Consider the following 19446-nt stretch of genomic DNA (forward strand, 5'->3'; position numbering starts at 1 on the left):
TCCGTCGACTAACACTCGATGTACGTTGTGGTTATTGAGGTCCATGGAGATGACCAGAGGATCGTCATGTTTGTACTGGACTCCGAAGCAATCATCAACAGTGAAGGTCATGTTCGGGGGGTGTGGCTGGTTGTCTCCCACCGCGCTGAAGTTGACCCGATGGGAGAGGGCTCTTAGGTGATTTTTGCTGGCCTGGCCAGACTTCTGTCCCCCGAACACCACTAGGATGTCATTTTTCTTGTGCCCTGTTGCTTCGTAGACCCTTTTCTGGGGTTGCTCGTGTTGTTTGCCGCTTGCGGCCTTTTCTTTTTCCTCCCTTCGGTCTAACAAGTACTGTTTCAGGTAGCCTCGGCGAACGAGGTCCTCAATGTTGTCTTTCAGCGAGTTGCATTCTTCGGTATGGTGACCGAAGTCATCATGGAACTCGCACCATTTGTTCTTGTTTCTCCGAGCTGGGTTGGACTTGAGCTTCCCAGGTAGTTTCCACTTTTCGTCATTTCTGTTGAGGCTGAATATCTCCTTTCGGGGCAGAGCTAGTGGAGTGTAGTTGGTGTACTTGGGTTGAAGTTCACCCCTTCTCCCGTCTTTCTTCGGGCTCATCTCTCTAGCTCCTACTTTCTCTTTCCCCTTCCTTGAGCTACCCTCGGGCTTGCTCTGGGTATTCTTTGTGTCTCTCGGATCCGACGATCCTTTCAGTCTTGCAGCGGCCTTGTTGAACTCCTCGGTTCTGATGAACGCATCAGCCATTTGGAGCACGTCAGCTATTCTGGAGGGGTTCTTCATTGAGAGTTCGTCACGGAACTTCCCTTCCTGGAGCGCGTGCTTCAAGGCGAAGATGGCCACGTCTGGCTGCAAGTTTGGTATGTTTGTTGATTCCTTCATGAATCTGGCCATGAATTCTCTCAGACTTTCGTCTCTTTCTTGTTGGATTGAGGTCAGTTCTGCTGTGGTTCGCTCGGGGCGATTGTTGCTCACGAACTGTGTGCAGAATCTCTTTTTCAGCTTTTTCCAGCTCTTGATCGATCCCTTCGGCAGCGATCTAAACCACTCTCCCGCCACTCCGGTTAGCGTGGTTGGGAAGTATTTACACCAGCATGCTTCGGAGTAGGGACTCAAGAACATTTGCTGCTCGTAGGAGATGACATGATCCCTCGGATCTGTGATTCCGCTGTAGGTTAGGTGAGCTGGCAGTCTTACCTTCGGTATTTCTTCCATGATCAGCTCGTCCGAGAAAGGGGATGACGTAGGAGTCATGATTCTTTTCCCGAGTCTAGCCCTGATGCCTTCGTTTGCCGAGGTTCTGTGATTAGAACGTTCGGGCGTACGATGGGGGCTAGGGGTTCGATCATGCCTCCTGTCTCTTCTTCTTTCTCGGCTACTGACCTCGGGTCGTTCGCCAGATTTGCTCGACTCACCTACCCCGAGTCTCGTATGGATCGAAGGTCTTAACCTTGAGTGGACCGAGGGCCTCAACCTGCTGAGTACCGAGCTTCGGATCCGAGTGTTACGAGTAGTTGATTCGCTTTGGAGAGCTGTTGGAGTAGGCGATGGTCTCGCAAACCAATCTGGTTGCTGTTGTGCCCTTTTTTGGGTGTCCCACGTGCTTTCCATCCACCTCGACGTCAAGTGTGTACCTGTCAAGGGAAGGAGTTCTCGTTCGGGTCTGGACACTTCCGCACTGGGTGGCTCGTTCAGCCTTCGCCTGGTCCTCCTCTCTTCTCTGCGGTCATTTGCCAGTCCTTGCTGCTTCTCATTGAAGAGGAAGTTTTGCATGATGGTCATGGCCGCAGTGAGCTCTTCCCTAGTTGGAATCGGAGGTCCTGCATTTGTGGCGGTCGTAGCTCTGCTTGGCTGTGACCTCGCCATCGATTGAGGGTGCCCCTCTTGGTCAGATTCTGAATCTGACCGCACCATCATATCGTCGTCATTGTTGTTAACAACATCATTCACCATTTTCGCGGAAAGAGGTGATTGATGTCTTTCAAAGGCTTTGAAGTGTTCTTCCCCACAGACGGCGCCAAATTGTTCCGGTGTTGAAAAGATGGAAACAATGGGCTTCGAATGAAGGCCCTTTTGTATGTGTTGAAGATCTTGCTTGTTTGAATGAGTGGAGTCCGAATTCACCTGCACAAGAGCAAAGTTACTAGCCTCGGGGGTGTTTCCGAGAAAAGCCCCTCCGATGCCTAAGTAAGAATGATGCTCGGATTCTAGAGAGAAGTTCTCTAGAAGAGTAGTCTTAAGGCGGTAAATTGGACGTACCTTGAGGTGTGAGCCTTGGCGGCCTATTTATAGTGTTTGCATAATAAATGCCCATAGGTCATTTATTGCTTTTGGGCCTTGGGCCTTGATGGATGGCTGACTAGCCATTGGTGGGTTTGATGCTGTTTGTTTAGAGCCATTGGGCTTTGGACTTAGTGGCCCAATTGATTCTCAATTGGGAGCCCAAACATATGTATATAAAGACAAGAATGCGTGTACCGTGCTAATAGCTTCTTTTCAAGACTCAAGCACTTCCCAATTTATTTGGAGAGAAAATGGGAATGAGGGTAGTACTTTGGTTGTGTTTGTTGCCTCTATGCTTTGATTTTTTACGCGCAGTTGCTGGAAGTGAAGGCAAAGAGTATAATCGTAACGATTTTCCTAAGGATTTCGTATTTGGTGTTAGTACCTCAGCTTATCAGGTAGAGGGAGCAGCATTGGAGGATGGGAGGAAGCGCAGTATTTATGATACTTTTGCTCATCGTTCAAGTAAGTTTTTTTGTTTTATTTCCTACAACAGTCGTAGTATATGATAATTATATACTTCAGTAAGCTAATCACATTCATCTTTAATGTTCTTTTCAAGCCCTCTCTTATTTCTACATTCCTTTGATGTTATACTCACTTATACATGCTTTTCGTTTTACATGTTCTATATAAAATACATAAAAATATAAATCCTAATTGGCTAATTTTGTTGTAAAGATTTAAAGGTATGTTTGATGATAATTGGATGTTTAATGTCGGTTATTGGTTCTTTCATTATTTTGATAGTTTGAATGTATTGTTCACATGACTATGAGATCATGTGCAATAGTCAATTGTAAAATAATTTATTTCTTATCTTTTTTTATTTTCCCTAATTTGACATATTCTCTTTCACTTAAAAGCAATAATAGTGGGAGACTCTTATGTGTCTCTTAAGGAGAGAGAGAACAATTAAGAGCTAACTCTTAGGTAAGAAATTAGAGATTGTTAAATAGAGTGTGTAAGAGAAAATTCTGAAATAAGAGCTAGCTAGCTCCATCAATAAGAGCTATGTCATGTGCAACATTTTTTGCTTGAAAATAAAATAAAATAAAATAAGAGGGTAAGAGAGAATAAGAGTTAGTGCATTTCTACAATCTTTAGGAAGGACTCTTATTTATACTTTGTAGTCAAAGCTTATGTGGACATATGAAAGAGACTAAGAGCAACAATAAGGGGGAACTCTTAGGTGACTCTTAAGGTGAGAGAAAAAAATAAGAGCTAGCTCTGAAATGTGTAATGAGAGTCTCTTATTTGGAAATTGTAAGATAAATTTCTGAAATAAGAGTTAGATATTAATCCCTCTATCCCTTAATACTCGACCTGTTTTGACTTTTTGCACTATTCATATAATTCACTTTGACCCTATTTATTTCTAGTATATGGAAAAAAAATGTTAGTATATAATATATTGTTGGCTTCATCTTAATATATATTTCCAAAATATTAATATTTTTTATAAGTTTTTATTATATGTAGTTAAAGAAATTGGTGGTCAAAGTTGTGCATTTTCAAGTGTGTCCGGTCAAAACAGGTCGAGTATTAAGGGACGGAGGGAGTACATATAAGAGTTAGTGCTATATCATTATTTTTGTATAAAAATATAATAAAAAAAGAAGGTAAGAGAGAATAAGAGTTACGGAGTAGTATTAAGAGTTAGTCCATTTCCACAAATTTTAGGAGGGGACTCTCATTTGGAAATTGGAATTGAAGCTTATGTGGCATATGAGAGAGACTAAGAGACACCAAAATAAGAGTCAATAAGAGTATCCCTTTATTGATGCTCATACTTTTTACATATACTTTGTCTGTCCCTACAAGATTGTCTCATGTGCTATAATGGATGTCCTTATTTATTTGTCTCATACCGTACTTATTTTGTGGTCCTCACATGTCTCTCCTCACAAACTATTATTTAATATAACTAAAAGATAAATATTATCCATTTACTTCTGATTATACCCAATTCTTATAAAGTTAATTTATCTTGTGGGAAAATCATTTAGGAACGTAAAGACTACGTATAAACTATTTTAACAAAATACAAAATTACTACGGAGTACAAGTGGATGATTTGGGCAGAATGCCAATAATGCTCATGGATCAATGTTGTCGGCAAGTGGTGATTTGGATCCACAAATGAGGTTGCACGCCCAGTGGGGGCAATTACTTAGACCCATGTCAAGGCCAAGCCCATTGACAGAACAAAATATCAACATTGTATAACCATCTAAGGTTTTGTTATTTAGAAGTGAACCGAATTGAATTAACTGAATTGAACTAAACTGGATTGAATTGAATTGAATTGAATGCTCCTGAATTAAACTGAATTGAATTGAACTTAACTGGACAAAATATTACTGAACTGAAATTAACTGAACTGAAATTAACTGAACTGAACTAAATCGAACCGAATTTGATTGGACAAAATATTACTGAATTGTAATAAATAACAAATAACAAATAACTTATAATTAATAACTAATTAATAAATAATTAATAATCTGTAATTAAATACTACCTCTGTTCCTAAATGATCTTTACGCTTACTGCACGGTAATCAAAGAACTTTGGTGAGTGGCTATAAATTGTCCAACAATGTAAGAGGATGAAAATTAATACATCGTATTAAAGTATTGTTAGTGGGTAGGTTATGAAGGATTTTCATAATATAATATTACAAGTTGTAGTGGGCCAAATAAGGGTATAAGTATGTAAACTTTATAATTCTAGTAAGGGAATAAAATAGAGTGTAAATAACTTTCATAAACGGACTAAAACGAAAAGCGTAAAGAACTTTCAGGAGCGGATGTAGTACTAAAATAATAATTTATAATATAAAAATAAATTTTACGTAAATAAAAAAGTTATATAATAATAATACTCCGTATATCATAGATAATGAAAATAATAATAAATTTTTTTTTTTTTTTATTATTATTATTAATTTTTAATAATAATAATAAGTTGAATGAAATTGAATTAAACTTAACTTAACATAACTTAACTAACTGAGAATATAAATGAATGCTCCTGAACTGAACTGAACTGAACTGATCAATCAAATAAGTCTTAAAATTGCAATTGAGCCAAAAACAATAAGGCGTAAGCGTCAAGACCAAATTGACAGAAGCCTTAATTCACCATTGCATGCACTGATGCACCTGCTCTAAGTATTCGAAGTTTTGTCATTCCTCTTCTCATCAATATTTTCGTCATTAAGTATAAAATGTTAGTTTCAGGGCATGAGATACAAAATCCGGATGTAGGATGTGATCAGTATCATAAATACAAGGTGAGCACTATCTATATTTAATATATTAAAAGGTGTTACGAAGAACGTGTATATACCGCATAGAACTCTTTTGTTGATGTCACGTCATCCACTCACCTAGGTATTGTCATGTTATTGACAACAATCAATACAAAAGGTTCGAACACCAGACCTCGACTTTGGAGAATAACTCTCATCATCTCTTAACCAACCACTAAGTGTGTTTTTTTTCTATGCACACTAATTTATAAATACATGTTAACATGAAATCCAAATTAAACAACTAAATCTTTTATGTTTCCTTTTATTTCTATGAATTATGTTGGAATGAAAAAATAATTAAAGCATTAGGAAAACCATGAATTAAACATTATGTCATAAGTCTCATAAATATCAACCATAGAAATACCCTACATATATCTAATTGATTGTTTATTAATATGAAGCACTTAGTTCCATTAGAAAATAAATTAAACGAATTGCAAGATGATGAAAAATTACTTGAAATGATGAATGATTTAATGTACATGTGTAATTGACGAACTTAATAAATCTTTTCATTTTATAAACTACATGTATTTTGTCAAAGATTAGCTAAAAAAGAATCTCATAATCTATACTAATATATTAAAAGGCGTTGTTAAGAAAGTTTATGAGTCACATAGAACTCTCCCGTTTACGCCACTCATCAATGTTATGTGATGTCATTGACAAAAAAAAAAAAAAATCAATACAACAAGGTTCAAACAAAAATTACTTGACAGGATAAATGACGTGGTGTACATGTGTAGTTGATGAACTCAATTAATCTTTTCATTTTTATGGACTTCATGTATTTTGGTAAAATATTAAGGTCAAGAAAAATCTCAAATTTTTATTATTTCACTACAAAAAATTGTACTATTAACGACGGAAAATCCCGTCGCGAAAGGCCAATAATCATTGATTAACGACGGGATTTCCTGACGCGAACCCGTCATAAAAGGGGTCCGTCGTTAATAGAAATCCCGTCGTAAATCCGTCGTAAATCCGTCGTAAACCCGTCGTAAAAGACATTTGCGACGGTTATTCCCGTCATTGTTTGGTTGTTAGCCCCGTCGCAAAAGGATTTTGCGGCGGGATTTTTGACCCGTCGTAATTAGGTTGTCGTTAAAGATACAAATTCTTGTAGTGTTTAAAGTAGCAAATGGAGCATCGCTCGGGCCACGCAGTCATTTTAATTATTCAAATTGGCAAACGGCGCATCGCCCGAGCCACACACTAGTTCAATTATTCTAACAAGGCTCAAAAAAAAAAAAAAAAAAAACTTGAATCAGAGAAAAAGAAAAAAAAAAAAAAGAACATTGTGATTTTTTATCACTAAATGTAGGTCATTTATGTATCAGGAAGATGTTCAACTCATGGTCGAAACAGGATTGGATGCCTATCGATTTTCTATTTCATGGTCGAGACTAATACCAAGTACGTACTACCAATTTATATTACATGCATTACGAGTACCATTATTACAACCATTACCTTGTTTACCAAATTAAATAGTGCATTGTATTGTTTTTGAACGAAGAATATAATACTTATATGCGGAATATATCATTTTAGCATCTCATAAATAAATAATTTTCTAGGAAATATATACATATATAATATTTAAAAAATCAAACTATAGATTTGGTTTTAAAAAAAAAAATTCTTTTTGTGGTTTGCTACTCTATATATTTTACAGTTCCAACGTCTCTTCCACTTCATATTCCTCATCCAACATCAATTCACCTTTAATTCATATATATTCATTCAACCTCGATCTTCTACTTCATCCCTTCCTTAATACTCAATATTAATTCATCATTTAGTATATATATATATATATATATATATATATATATATATATATATTCTTTCAAACATCAAATTCCACCTCTATTTAAATCATATATTCATATTAAAATATTAAGCTCATTATAAAGACTATAAAAGACCGCTAAACAACTAATATATAATTGCCCCTTTTTTGAACGGACTAAAGAGTTAGTTATTCATATTTAAACACCCTAACATTTACGTTTACATTTATATACTCGTCATTTGCAATATAACTTTTCAATCTCTTTGTTTATAGATGGCAGAGGACCCGTTAACGCTAAAGGATTAAGATACTACAACAACCTCATCAATGAACTTATCAATCATGGTATTTAACATTTATTTGCTGAACATTTACATTAATATTAAGATAAAATGTTACGTACATACATGGATAACTATTTCAACTTCAATTTGCAGGAATTGAGCCACATGTTACATTAACACACACGGATACACCACAAGTCCTTGAGGATGAATATGGAGGCTTCCTTGACCCGAGGATCATGTATGTACTCTTTTAAAATTAAAACTTTCAAAGAAAATATACTATACAAATATATGTTATAGTATCTCTTAGTACATTGTTTTTTTTTCTTTTTCAAATGTGCGCGAATCATGCATCACGTGCACAACTTATTTTAGTATTGAATTATAATTAATGCGATGGATATAAATGTGCATGCAGAGAAGACTATACATCATATGTGGATGTTTGCTTTAGAGAATTTGGTGATAGGGTTCGATATTGGACAACTTTCAATGAGCCGAACATCTTCGCCATTGGTGGTTATAATGTGGGGATTACACCCCCAAATAGATGTTCTTCACCCTTTGGAGTCAAATGTACCGGAGGAAACTCGAGTACTGAGCCATACATTGTTGGCCATACAATACTATTGGCTCATGCGTATGCTGTAAGGATATACAAGGAAAAGTACCAGGTATGCTATTTTTAATTTTCCGTTTGAAACAATAGTCATGTATACTATTTTGAAATGTTTGTAACGAATTGAATTAACATGCTACATATAATATCTTCCCACCCATTCCCTTGATCATTTGGTTAGCTTATAACATAATTGGTTATAGGCCAAACAACTTGGATTCATCGGGATGAATCTCCTTTCATACCATTTTAGTCCTGTTACGAACAAAAGTGAAGACGTAATTGCAGTTCGAAGATCCAATGAATTTTCTATTGGCTGGTAAGCTCCATATTAAATGGTCAAGCTAGCCTCAAAACGCTCTCCTCTTAAGATTATAATGCTTACTTTTGAGTTATTATTATGTTGGATATATGTTATAGGTTTATGCACCCATTGACATATGGTGATTACCCTGAAATAATGAAGAAAAACGTCGGCTCAAGACTTCCGATTTTCTCGAAAACCGAATCCAAATTAGTGAAGGGCTCATTTGATTTTATTGGAATTAATTACTATACTGTCATGAAGATGAAGGACAACTCCATAAGCCACACCCAAATGCCACGAGACTTTTATGCTGACATGGCAGTGGAGTGGCTAATGGGTATGTTTCATTACTTTCATATATGTTCACGTATAGTTATATAAAATCTTGTTAGCCTGACGCACAATTCTAACGCAAATTGTAATTTCTATCTTACAGTTCCTGATACAAGTGGAGTGTCAAAGGAAGTAAGGTCGGGTGTTCGAATAATAAATCAAGCCTTAAGACTATGACTTATTTTTTTATTATAATTATTTTTATTGTGGAATTTATTTATGTTCTTACATTTTGATTATCATATCCTAGTTAATGTATCCTAACGAAGCATGGGGCCTAGAGCGAGTACTGGAGCATTACAAAGAAGTTTATGGAAATCCTACTATCTTCATCCATGAAAATGGTTATTTCTCTTCCTTTCTTTAGTAATCCGTATGTTTTGTTTTAATAAGTATAAATTAATTACAGTTAATTAAAATGGTCAAACTTGGTTGCAGGACAACTGTCGAATTATAACACGTCGATAAATGATCCATTCAGGATTGAGTACATACATGATCATATTGGGAGTGTGCTTAATGCTGTGAGGTAAGCCTAGCTACTACTACTTGGATCCAAACATGCATAGCTACTACTACTTAGATCCAAACATGCATCATAAATATAACACACCGCTAATTGATTAGGTGATCACAATTCGTTAATAGTTAGTACTCCCTCCATCCCCTTAATATAGTGTATAATATCATGAGTATAAAAGATAAATATAGTTTATCTATCAAAAATCTGTTTTAATTAGTGAAAAACCATGAATGCTTATTTTATGGTTGTCCAAACCCACACTTATTTCGGGTCAAGCATTCATGTTCAACTCTAATTGTAAAGCATTATATCCTTACAAATATAATACGAAGTATATCGTATTTGAAAGCAATTCTAAATTTGTTTCATATGCCAATCAATTGATTTTGTTAATGATGATTATTAGAGCATTATAAAAGCCCTTTAATTGAAAAATAAAACCTCCATACATGAATACAACTAATAGCTACGATAAGTGTTGATACGTTTTGTTATGTGTGCCTCGAATCCTCCTTGAAGGATGTTTGGGTTAATTATTACAGTGTAAGGACTGACTTCAAATGGACATATTTAATGATATTTTCATTTGATTGAGTTGATTCAAGTTGGAGGTGAAAGTTTGATTCAATAGATTTCTAACGCATGGTCATAAGCTCATTTTGGATGAGAAACTAGGGAGTTATTAATAATTAATAATTAATAATTAATAATTAATAATTAATAATTAATAATTAATAATTAATAATTAATAATTAATAATTAATAATTAATAATTAATAATTAATAATTAATAATTAATAATTAATAATTAATAATTAATATTAATTAATTATTATTATTTTTTATTAATTATTAAATATTAAATATTTTTAATAATTAATAATTAATAATTATTAATTATTAATTAGTAATTTTTAATTAATAATTAATAATTATTAATTATTAATTTTTAATTAATAATTATTATTTTTTATTAATTATTAAATATTGTTAATAATTACTTTTTATTAACTATTAATTATTAACTATTAATTATTAACTATTAATTATTATTAACTATTAATTATTAAATATTATTTTTTATTTTTTATTTTTTATTTTTATTCATTATTCATTATTCATTATTTTTTATTTTTTATTTATTACTCCGTGTTTATTATTACGGAGTATTATTTACTACTACCATTGTTCCTTAATGTTCTTTACGCTTTGGAATATGATTCCAAAGTATGAAAACTTTGACCGTGGATTCCCACTGTTCTATACATCAAAATGTTATCATGTAAGATCTTGTTAGATTGGTCTCATTATGTATTTTCAAAATATCAAAATTTTATAATTTTTTCACATACGGAAATGGATATATAAGTCGTTGAATATTGCATTGGAGTCCGTGCAAATAGTAAGCGTAAAGAACATTAAGGAACGGAGGTAGTATTTATTACTACCTTCATTACTTAAAGTTCTTTACGCCTTGAAATATGTGTCCAAAGTTAGAAAACTTTAACTGTAAATTCTCACTATTATATACATCAAAACTATATCATATAAGATCTTGTTATATTGGTCTCGGTATGTATTTTCAGAATATCAACTTTTAATGATTTTTTCTCATACGAAATTGGATATATTAGTGGTTAAATATTGTATTTGAGTTCAAGCAAATAGTAAGCGTAAAGAACATTAAGGAGCGGAAGTAATATTTATTATTTATTATTTATTACTCCCCCCGTCCCTTAATACTCGGCCTGTTTTGACCGGACACACTTTCCAATGCACAACTTTGACCACCAATTTATTTAACTACATATTATAAAAACTTATAAAACTATTAATATTTTGAAAATATATATTAAGATGAAACCAACAATATATTATATACTAACATTTTTTTTCATATACTAGAAATAAAATAGGTCAAAGTGAATTATGTGAATAGTGCAACAAGTCAAACTGGGTCGAGTATTAAGGTACGGACGGAGTATTTATTATTTATTATTTATTTCAAATCAGTAATATTAAGTTAAGTTAAGTTAAGTTATGTTAAGCTAAGTTAAGTTAAGGTAAGTTAAGTCCAGTTCAGCTCAGTTCAGTTTAGTTTAGTTTAGTTTAGTTTAGTTTAGTTTAGTTTAGTTTAGTTTAGTTTAGGAGCATTCAGTTCAGTTAATTTCAATTTAGCTCTAAAGAACAGGGTCTAACATTATAAATGCCAAATGTAATGAGATTTTCAGGATCAAGAGAGATAAACACAAGTGAGGTTGAAACCCTAACCCTAAGCATACAGGATCTTTTACCAAACTAGCTACTTTTACAATTCTATTTACCAAAATGACTACTTTTAAAATCTATTTCCCAAACTAGCTAAAATGTATTTACCAAATTGACTATTTTAATTTTGTGGCAAAAACAATTAAACCGGTTTGGTTTTGTTAATTTTTTTATACAGTGTGCTGGTCTTTTTTTTATTAATCTTTTATTTTGTCTACTTTATACTCCGTTTTTTTTTTTGAAATTGCCTCAAATAATTTAAATGTTGCTCGTGATGTTGTAATTTCGATAGATGCACGATACACCATAGTAATAATTTAAGTTCGTTTATTTACCTATTTTAATATTTTAATCACGTTTGTTTTTTGTCAACCTAAACTCCAAGTTTGTATTATGTTTGTTATGACACATCATCTTCTCAATTACACCATTGCTTGCTATTTCTTGCTCCAATAATAAGTTAATTATTAATTCAATTCATTGTTTTAATTAAATTTTATTCAATTCGTAGTTTAATACTTAATAATGAGAATTTCAGTAATTTAATTTTTTTTAAAAAAATACAATTGGCTATAGTAAGATAGTGACGTGGTCAGACTTGTAGGGATAAAAGATGCAAAAATTTGAACTGATAGGCGCCTTTATTGCACGCGCTACTCTTCTCCTTCACATACTTTCACGCACACGGTATTAGAGTATGTTAAATTCTTGGTTGATCGAGTTTGCCAAGCAAATTCGTTTAACACAACGAATTCGCTTATTTAAGCAAATTAACAATATCCGCGATAACGGTTGAACTAATTTCTTTATATTTATAATATTTGCGAGCGCGCAAGTCCCTATAAAAGAACTTGTGAAGTTGCTAAGAGGCTAAAAGTATAAGCAAAACGTCAATCGTTTCACTACTTTTACAAAAAATCAAAACGGTTCACTATTTAAAAAATTAAACTGGTTCATTGTTTTTTTTTTTTTTCAAAAAACTCAAAGTTAATTAGTTTTTAATTTAAAGACAAAAGAGTAGCTACTTTGGGAAATACAATTTAAAAATAGCCATTTTGGTAAATAAAATTTGAAAAATAGCTAATTTGGTAAAAGATCCAAGCATACATAGAATTATCTCTTCTTCACATTTAAGAATTTTTCTTTGTAATTCTTTCTCCACTGAAGAGTAATACAAGCTCCAAACCTTCCCCATGGTGGATATAGCCCATTTAAGAGTAAATCACCTTAAATCTTTGTGTATATTTTAATTTTCTTCTTTTATTTCTTATCAATATTTCAACATCATATTGTCATACAAATCAACATTCAAGCCCAAAAAGGTCTTTCATATATTCATAACACGTTTTAATAAGTTCGGATGTGAATATAACGCATCCATCTTATATGACTTGCTTTGTTATATTGCAGAAATGGATCAAATACAAGAGGGTACTTTGTATGGTCATTATTGGACGTATATGAACTATTGTCCGACTTCTACTCTACCTTTGGATTGTACTATGTTGATTATAATGATCCAAATTTGACAAGACATCCTAAGTTATCTCAGAAATGGTATTCTGAATTTTTGAAGGGAAACTACACAACTACTACGGGTATGGAAATCAATCAAGTAGACAATACAACGACTCTCGATGCCCTCCGATATAGTGCTTCATAATGCCGGTACTACTGCACCAAAATTATAGGAAAACTGTTCGTAACAAAAAGCAAAAACTATTTATTTATATCAATACATTTTAGTTGTGATCTCCTATTTTGTATTTCCTAGTTAACCGTGGGGCTTTAGAGTGAGAACTGGAGCAAGATTTATCAAAATCCTCCTATATTTATTCATGAAAATGGTTATTCCTGTTCCTAGCTCCCGTTTCATTATTTCTACTCTAATTAATTATTTTGGATTGTTAAAACATCCATAAATAAAAGACAAAAGAGAGAAAAAAAAGACATAGTATGTTAGGAGGAAGTATTTTCGGATATCTGATATGTGTTTGCAAATGCATATCACAACAAAAGACAAAAGAGAAAAAAAGACAAAAAAAAATAGAATGGTACTTTTTTAAACAAAAATGGTACTTTGTTTTACAGAATGGTACTTTTAAAACATGAATCGTACTTCCTTTTTTGTCTTTTAGCTGATATGTGTGTTGCCACACATATCTGATATCCGAAAAAACGACCCCGTATGTTAGACCTAAATACATACGATGTATGATTCAATTTTCAAAGAGTATGTACGGCAACCATTGTATTTTATATATAAAAAAATATGAGGATTTTTTTGTCATTTAACACCTTAAAAAAATCATCTTTTGTAATAACACCTTATTTAATTTAGATTATATTTAAACACCTTGAAAAAAAAAAAAGAATTCAACACCAAGGAAAAACGAGTTAAGCACAAGGTTGGGGTCTCACCTTTTCATTTTTTCACCCTTTGGTACCTAACCTTTTTTTCATACTTTATGACCTCAAATCTATTTTCCGGCAAGTTAACCCACATTTAACTCATCTTTAACTACAACATGAATTAAAAAAAGAAAAACAATATCAATGAATTAAATGATTATGTACATTAAATAATGATATAATATCCCAATGTACACAAAATGTAGTCGGTTAAACTTAAAAGCCTACTCTTATTAAAGGATCTTACTACATGTACACCTAGTGTACAAGGCATCTTGTACACCATGCTTTTTTATTGTTTGAAATGACATATTTATTATATTTCATTCTCATTTTTTAGTGGGTTTGATGATGTGTCAACAAATTAATGGTGGTGTACAAGAGAATCTTGTACACTAGGTGTACATGTAGCCTTTTTCCTTATTAAAAGATGTTGCTCTGTTTTCATCAATCACTAACGCCAAAAAGTAAAAAAAAACCATAGGATATTGTAATCATACAACACTGTTGTCAAAAATCGACCCGACCCAAAAACCGACCCGAACCCGACCCGAAAACACTGGGTCCTTAACAAGATTTTGTGAGCCGTAACCTAATTTTATCCGAACCCGAACAACCCGAAAAGTAATGGGTCAAAAACCGACAGAACCCGTTTTGGACCCGACCGATTGAAAACCATTGTATTTATAGTAATAAATGAGATTATGAGAAAATTTAAGCATAATAAACACGTTGTTTTTACTATATATTGTTGTGTGTAATATGATTTTAATTTGAATTATACGCCATTTTATGGTTGAATTTGACTAAATATAAATTTGTGTAGGAAAATATGTGAATTTGAGCCCATATTTTGTATACTTATCACCTAAATTAATGAAAATATGATGCGCATTTTAAAATCTCTCAACCCGTTGGTTCGACCCGAATCCAAAAATTTTGGGTCTTGAACAAGCATTTGTAAACCCGAACCCGAAAGTAACCGACCCGATTCAACCCGAAACTGAAAATATTTTTTACAACCCGACCCGACCGACCCGTTTGATAGCTCTATACAACAACCATTACAAATTATTGATGAAAACTTTCGTAAAACATGAACGGATGAACCCCATCCCATATCTTTTCTCTCTCCTCTTTTCTCAACCTTCCTTGAAAATAATCTCTGTTCTCTCTCCTTCTCGTCACTTTATTTTTTTAAAGCATCTAATTCTTTTTACTTGTTTCTGAAATTTCATTTACTTTTATATTCCAATCGCTATAGTGTGGTGTTTCAGTCAATCAATTGTTCAATTTTTTCATCACTTTGCCGATTGATTTTGTCTGCTTGTGGATTTTGATGGTGTGTTCAGCAACAATGACTCGGTATTTGTAAAACAATTAGCTATGTATATGAGGCACGGATGGTGGATTGATGAAAATTTGGGGATTTTTTGCGGAATTGGTAGGTAGTCGATCTGAGAAGAGAGACAAGAAGGAGGTGGAAGAACAAGAGAAGAAAACTTGTTTATTTTGTGTAATTTGTTTCAAATGAACAAAAAAATTGATGCAGGAGGCTAGTTCTAGGCTCCGTTTGGTAAGACGTAAAACTTTTTCAATGTAAAATGATTTTCCATGGAAAACAATTTTCAAAGGAAAATACAATTCCAAACTAGTTTTCCTTTGTTTGGTAACTTAAAGGAAAATGGGAGAAGATGGTGAAGATTGAGGGGAAGAAAGGAGAATGGAGTAGGGAGGAAAGAAGGAAAAGTGGTTTCCCTCCCTTTCAAATGGAAAAGGGTTTTCCACATTTGAGGGAGTCATGTAAAATTGTTTTACATCCCTTACCCAACCAAACAACGTAAAATGATTGAAAAGGGGAAAATCGTTTTCCATGAAAACGTTTTACGCCCTACCAAACGGAGCCCTACTTCGGGATATTCTTCAGTGATGAAGATTGATGATGATGGAATGTAGAAGATGAGTTGAGGGAGAAGAGAAATCAGGGAATTCAGAAAAGAAAGAGACAGAATCACAGAGAGGACTAAAGAGAGAAGTAGGAGTTTTTCCTTATTTCTTGAATGACTCATACAATCTGATATCTAGCTTATTTATACAACCAAACTAAACAGACCACTCTAACTTTGCTAACAACCTATATAACTACTTTAGACTAACTGACTTATATATCAGGTATCAAGTTAGCTCCCCTAACATTCCTCCCTACTTATGATAGACTTGTCCTCAAGTCAACTGGAAGCACTTTTCAAGCATCAAGCATGATGGAGAATATAAAGGAGGTGGCTTAGGAAGTGGTCTGGTAGAATTGCCATGCCTTTCATCAGCAATTGTTTTGCCAAATTGATCATTGAAACATCGAGTTGATTTAACATATGATTTAGACATCCCAACTTCTTCTTTGTTAGTTTCTGGCCGGTTGGTTAGTTCATCTTCAAGCAGAATGCCATCAAAATCACTGCATAATATTTTTCCCTTCCCTTCATCTGTCATATAGGAAGTCATCCCACCTTTTTCAGCAAGTAGTTCATAATGAAATACTGAAGATATATCATCACTTTTGAATGTTTTCTCAAAGCTTGTATCAAAATACAGTGCAGAGGCTTTGTCTTCTTTAAGATCAACCAACATATGTCCAGCAGCAGATCCTACATGTGCTAAGCTTAGGAACTTAACAGGAAGATCACCAAATAGTTTGGCAACCATCTTCATCTCAACATTAACTCTAACATTAGCTGAAACATATTCAGAATCATGAAAACTGACAGACTGTTTTGGCTTGATTTCGGTTGAGATCAGTTGGTTATTTTTCAGTTGATGGTGTTGAAAGAATTAGTGGTTCTGTGTTTGTAGATGAGGTGACAGCTTCTAATAGAGGAGAATGTGATACCGGAGAACATTTCAATTGTTCTTCTAGCAGCCCAACACATTCAACTGCTTCCTCTTGCTCTTCATCCACCATGGAAGCAACAACACAAGAGCTTGAATTCAAGTAACTACACGACTTATCAACGGAAAGAGCCTTGCATGACTGACTATCAACAATGGAAACAGGTTCATAACTAAAACCTCCAGACTTGGTTACTAGTAACCCATTATCACAACCATGAAATTCTATCTTTGATTCAACTAATAATTCTTGTTTGGGTATATGACTATTCCAATCTTCCACTTTTATAGATGCATCATTTCTAAATTTTGTTGACACATCAAGAAAGAAGTCTGTCCAATCAATGTAAGACTTCCTCCCAAATAAGTACGAGTCAGACCATTTTTTAGCCTTATCAAATATGTTTTGAGAAGCTAATTCCATTTTAACACCATCTTCAAGAATATCATGAAGAGTGAAATACTTGTTACAATTCTTTATCCATGTCCTAGGATGAGACCCATAAAATTTTGGAAAAACAGGGTTAGGTACATACCCATGAGACCCGGTGGAATTGATCTCAAAATCTGTAGAAGATTGCACAGATTCACCACCTCTTCTTGATGCTGTTAATTCCTTCATCTCAACAAGAATTTGTAGAATCTTATCACATGTTTCTTCCATTTTCCCCATAATCTTGAATTGTAGTTTGGACTTGCAGAAATTGGGTATACAGAAATTGGGATCCAAATTCAGAAATTGAGTTTGGTTTAGTGATCACTGTGAAGAGGAAACGATCCTAGAAGTTTATTGTAGCTGATTTTGGCTAAATTCATTTTGGGTTTCAGCTTGACATTTTATCAAACACTTTGAATGCATGAAAAATACTTCAAGAATCCAGGAAATCAAGCTATAATAATGGCAGAAAAACGTGTAAAGGATTGGAAAATTGAGTAATCAATCAGTTATACTTCTTGTTTTCATACCAGATTTCTAGCCCAACTAATTTCCAGCTTCAAGAATTGCTGACTCCAGAATCGAAGGATAGACTACAATTGAGTCGAATCACTCAATTTGCAGTAGGTTGGCTCTGATACCATTGATACAGGACCACAGGAGAACCATCCCCAAAAGCTAGCTCAAGGGGAGGAGAACCCATGATCCTATATAAACCCCACATCAGCCACTCATATGACCGATGTGGGACTTAAGTCCCATACCTTACAATGAACCGTAACATACCACCCCTCTTCGCAACCACATGCCCTCATGTGGCAGGCTTTGCGCTAGGCAAAGAGAGGAGGTTCCTAGCCCCGGACGAGCACCGACGTCACCTCCATCGGTCACATGTGGTGCTAGGAGTGGTGGTCGGCTCTGATACCACTGATGCAGGAGACTAGCTTTACTTCGGGATATTCTTCAGTGATGAAGATTGATGATGATGGAATGTAGAAGATGAGTTGAGGGAGAAGAGAAATCAGGGAATTCAGAAAAGAAAGAGAGAGAATCACAGAGAGGACTAAAGAGAGAAGTAGGAGTTTTTCCTTATTTCTTGAATGACTCATACAATCTGATATCTAGCTTATTTATACAACCAAACTAAACAAACCACTCTAACTTTGCTAACAACCTATATAACTACTTTAGACTAACTGACTTATATATCAGGTATCAAGTTAGCTCCCCTAACATAAAACTCTAATTTGTTCTTCTGTATTGGGATTAATTTTGAATATTTTATTTGATTTTGATCTTATAATTTGTGTTACCTCATTTTAAAATTGGTGTTTTGGGTAACTATGGAGTTAGCAGAAAATGATACAGGAGGGAGGAAGAAGAACAAGAGTGGAAAATCTCATTTCGTCCAAATGAGAAAAAAAAAAATTAAATGAGCAAAAAAGTAATTTAAATGAGCAAAAAAATTCAGATGAAAAAATTCTTATATTGACCGTACGTATGGACGCTTCAGATTCCTTCTCATTTTGCTCATTATGGGTGTCTTCTCATTTGAGTATATATATATATATATATATATATATATATATATATATATATATATATATATATATATATATATATATACACACGGAGTATATACTAGTCTTATATGCACGCGATGCGTGCGAGATTACATATTATCTCTATTCTATAGTACAATAGTACTACGTATACCTCTTACTTCGTACCACCTCTAATGCGCCCTTATTAGAAAATAATCTTTCTCTCTCTGATTTGTATATTTTGATTGTGAACGACTCGAGGGACGGCTACCATCGAAAAGAAAGAAAAGTTATCAGTGAGATTAAATGTGATCAACCAATATATAAAAAAATGAACCACATAGAATTTTTACGTTCTTTTTGTTTGACAACCGAATACGAAGTACAATATTAGAAGCTCTCACAATATCAAATGGGGATTGTAAAAT

The 19446-nt window shown here is 33.7% G+C and overlaps 1 protein-coding gene across 7 annotated transcripts; it reads left to right on the plus strand.

Moving 5' to 3' along the window:
- Positions 1–2464: 2464 nt before the first annotated feature.
- Positions 2465–19041, plus strand: LOC110778119 (beta-glucosidase 3-like). Of its 7 annotated transcripts, none has more exons than XM_056831350.1 (12): positions 2465–2748; positions 5523–5581; positions 6946–7021; positions 7677–7748; positions 7841–7928; positions 8109–8364; positions 8513–8628; positions 8730–8953; positions 9053–9081; positions 9200–9293; positions 9388–9478; positions 17003–19041. In XM_056831350.1, the coding sequence occupies exons 1-12, from the start codon at positions 2535–2537 to the stop codon at positions 17004–17006; spliced, it is 1323 nt and encodes a 440-aa protein (XP_056687328.1). In that variant the 5' UTR covers positions 2465–2534; the 3' UTR covers positions 17007–19041. The 7 variants fall into 7 exon arrangements, with proteins under 7 accessions (XP_056687328.1, XP_056687326.1, XP_056687322.1 ...); XM_056831348.1 differs by lacking the exon at positions 17003–19041 and adding an exon at positions 15505–15866; XM_056831344.1 differs by lacking the exon at positions 17003–19041 and adding an exon at positions 13151–13494 and having other exon boundaries at positions 2466–2748.
- Positions 19042–19446: the final 405 nt, after the last annotated feature.

This window comes from Spinacia oleracea, chromosome 6 (assembly GCF_020520425.1).
Source record: "Spinacia oleracea cultivar Varoflay chromosome 6, BTI_SOV_V1, whole genome shotgun sequence".
In the NCBI taxonomy this organism is placed as follows: Eukaryota; Viridiplantae; Streptophyta; class Magnoliopsida; order Caryophyllales; family Amaranthaceae; genus Spinacia; species Spinacia oleracea.

Coding starts and splice junctions, on each gene's coding strand:
- LOC110778119 (XM_056831344.1), top strand. CDS start 2,535: ATGGGAATGAGGGTAGTACTTTGGTTGTGTTTGTTGCCTCTATGCTTT. Junction 2,749..5,522: donor TACTTTTGCTCATCGTTCAA/GTAAGTTTTTTT, acceptor ATAAAATGTTAG/TTTCAGGGCATGAGATACAA. Junction 7,022..7,676: donor ATGGTCGAGACTAATACCAA/GTACGTACTACC, acceptor CTTTGTTTATAG/ATGGCAGAGGACCCGTTAAC.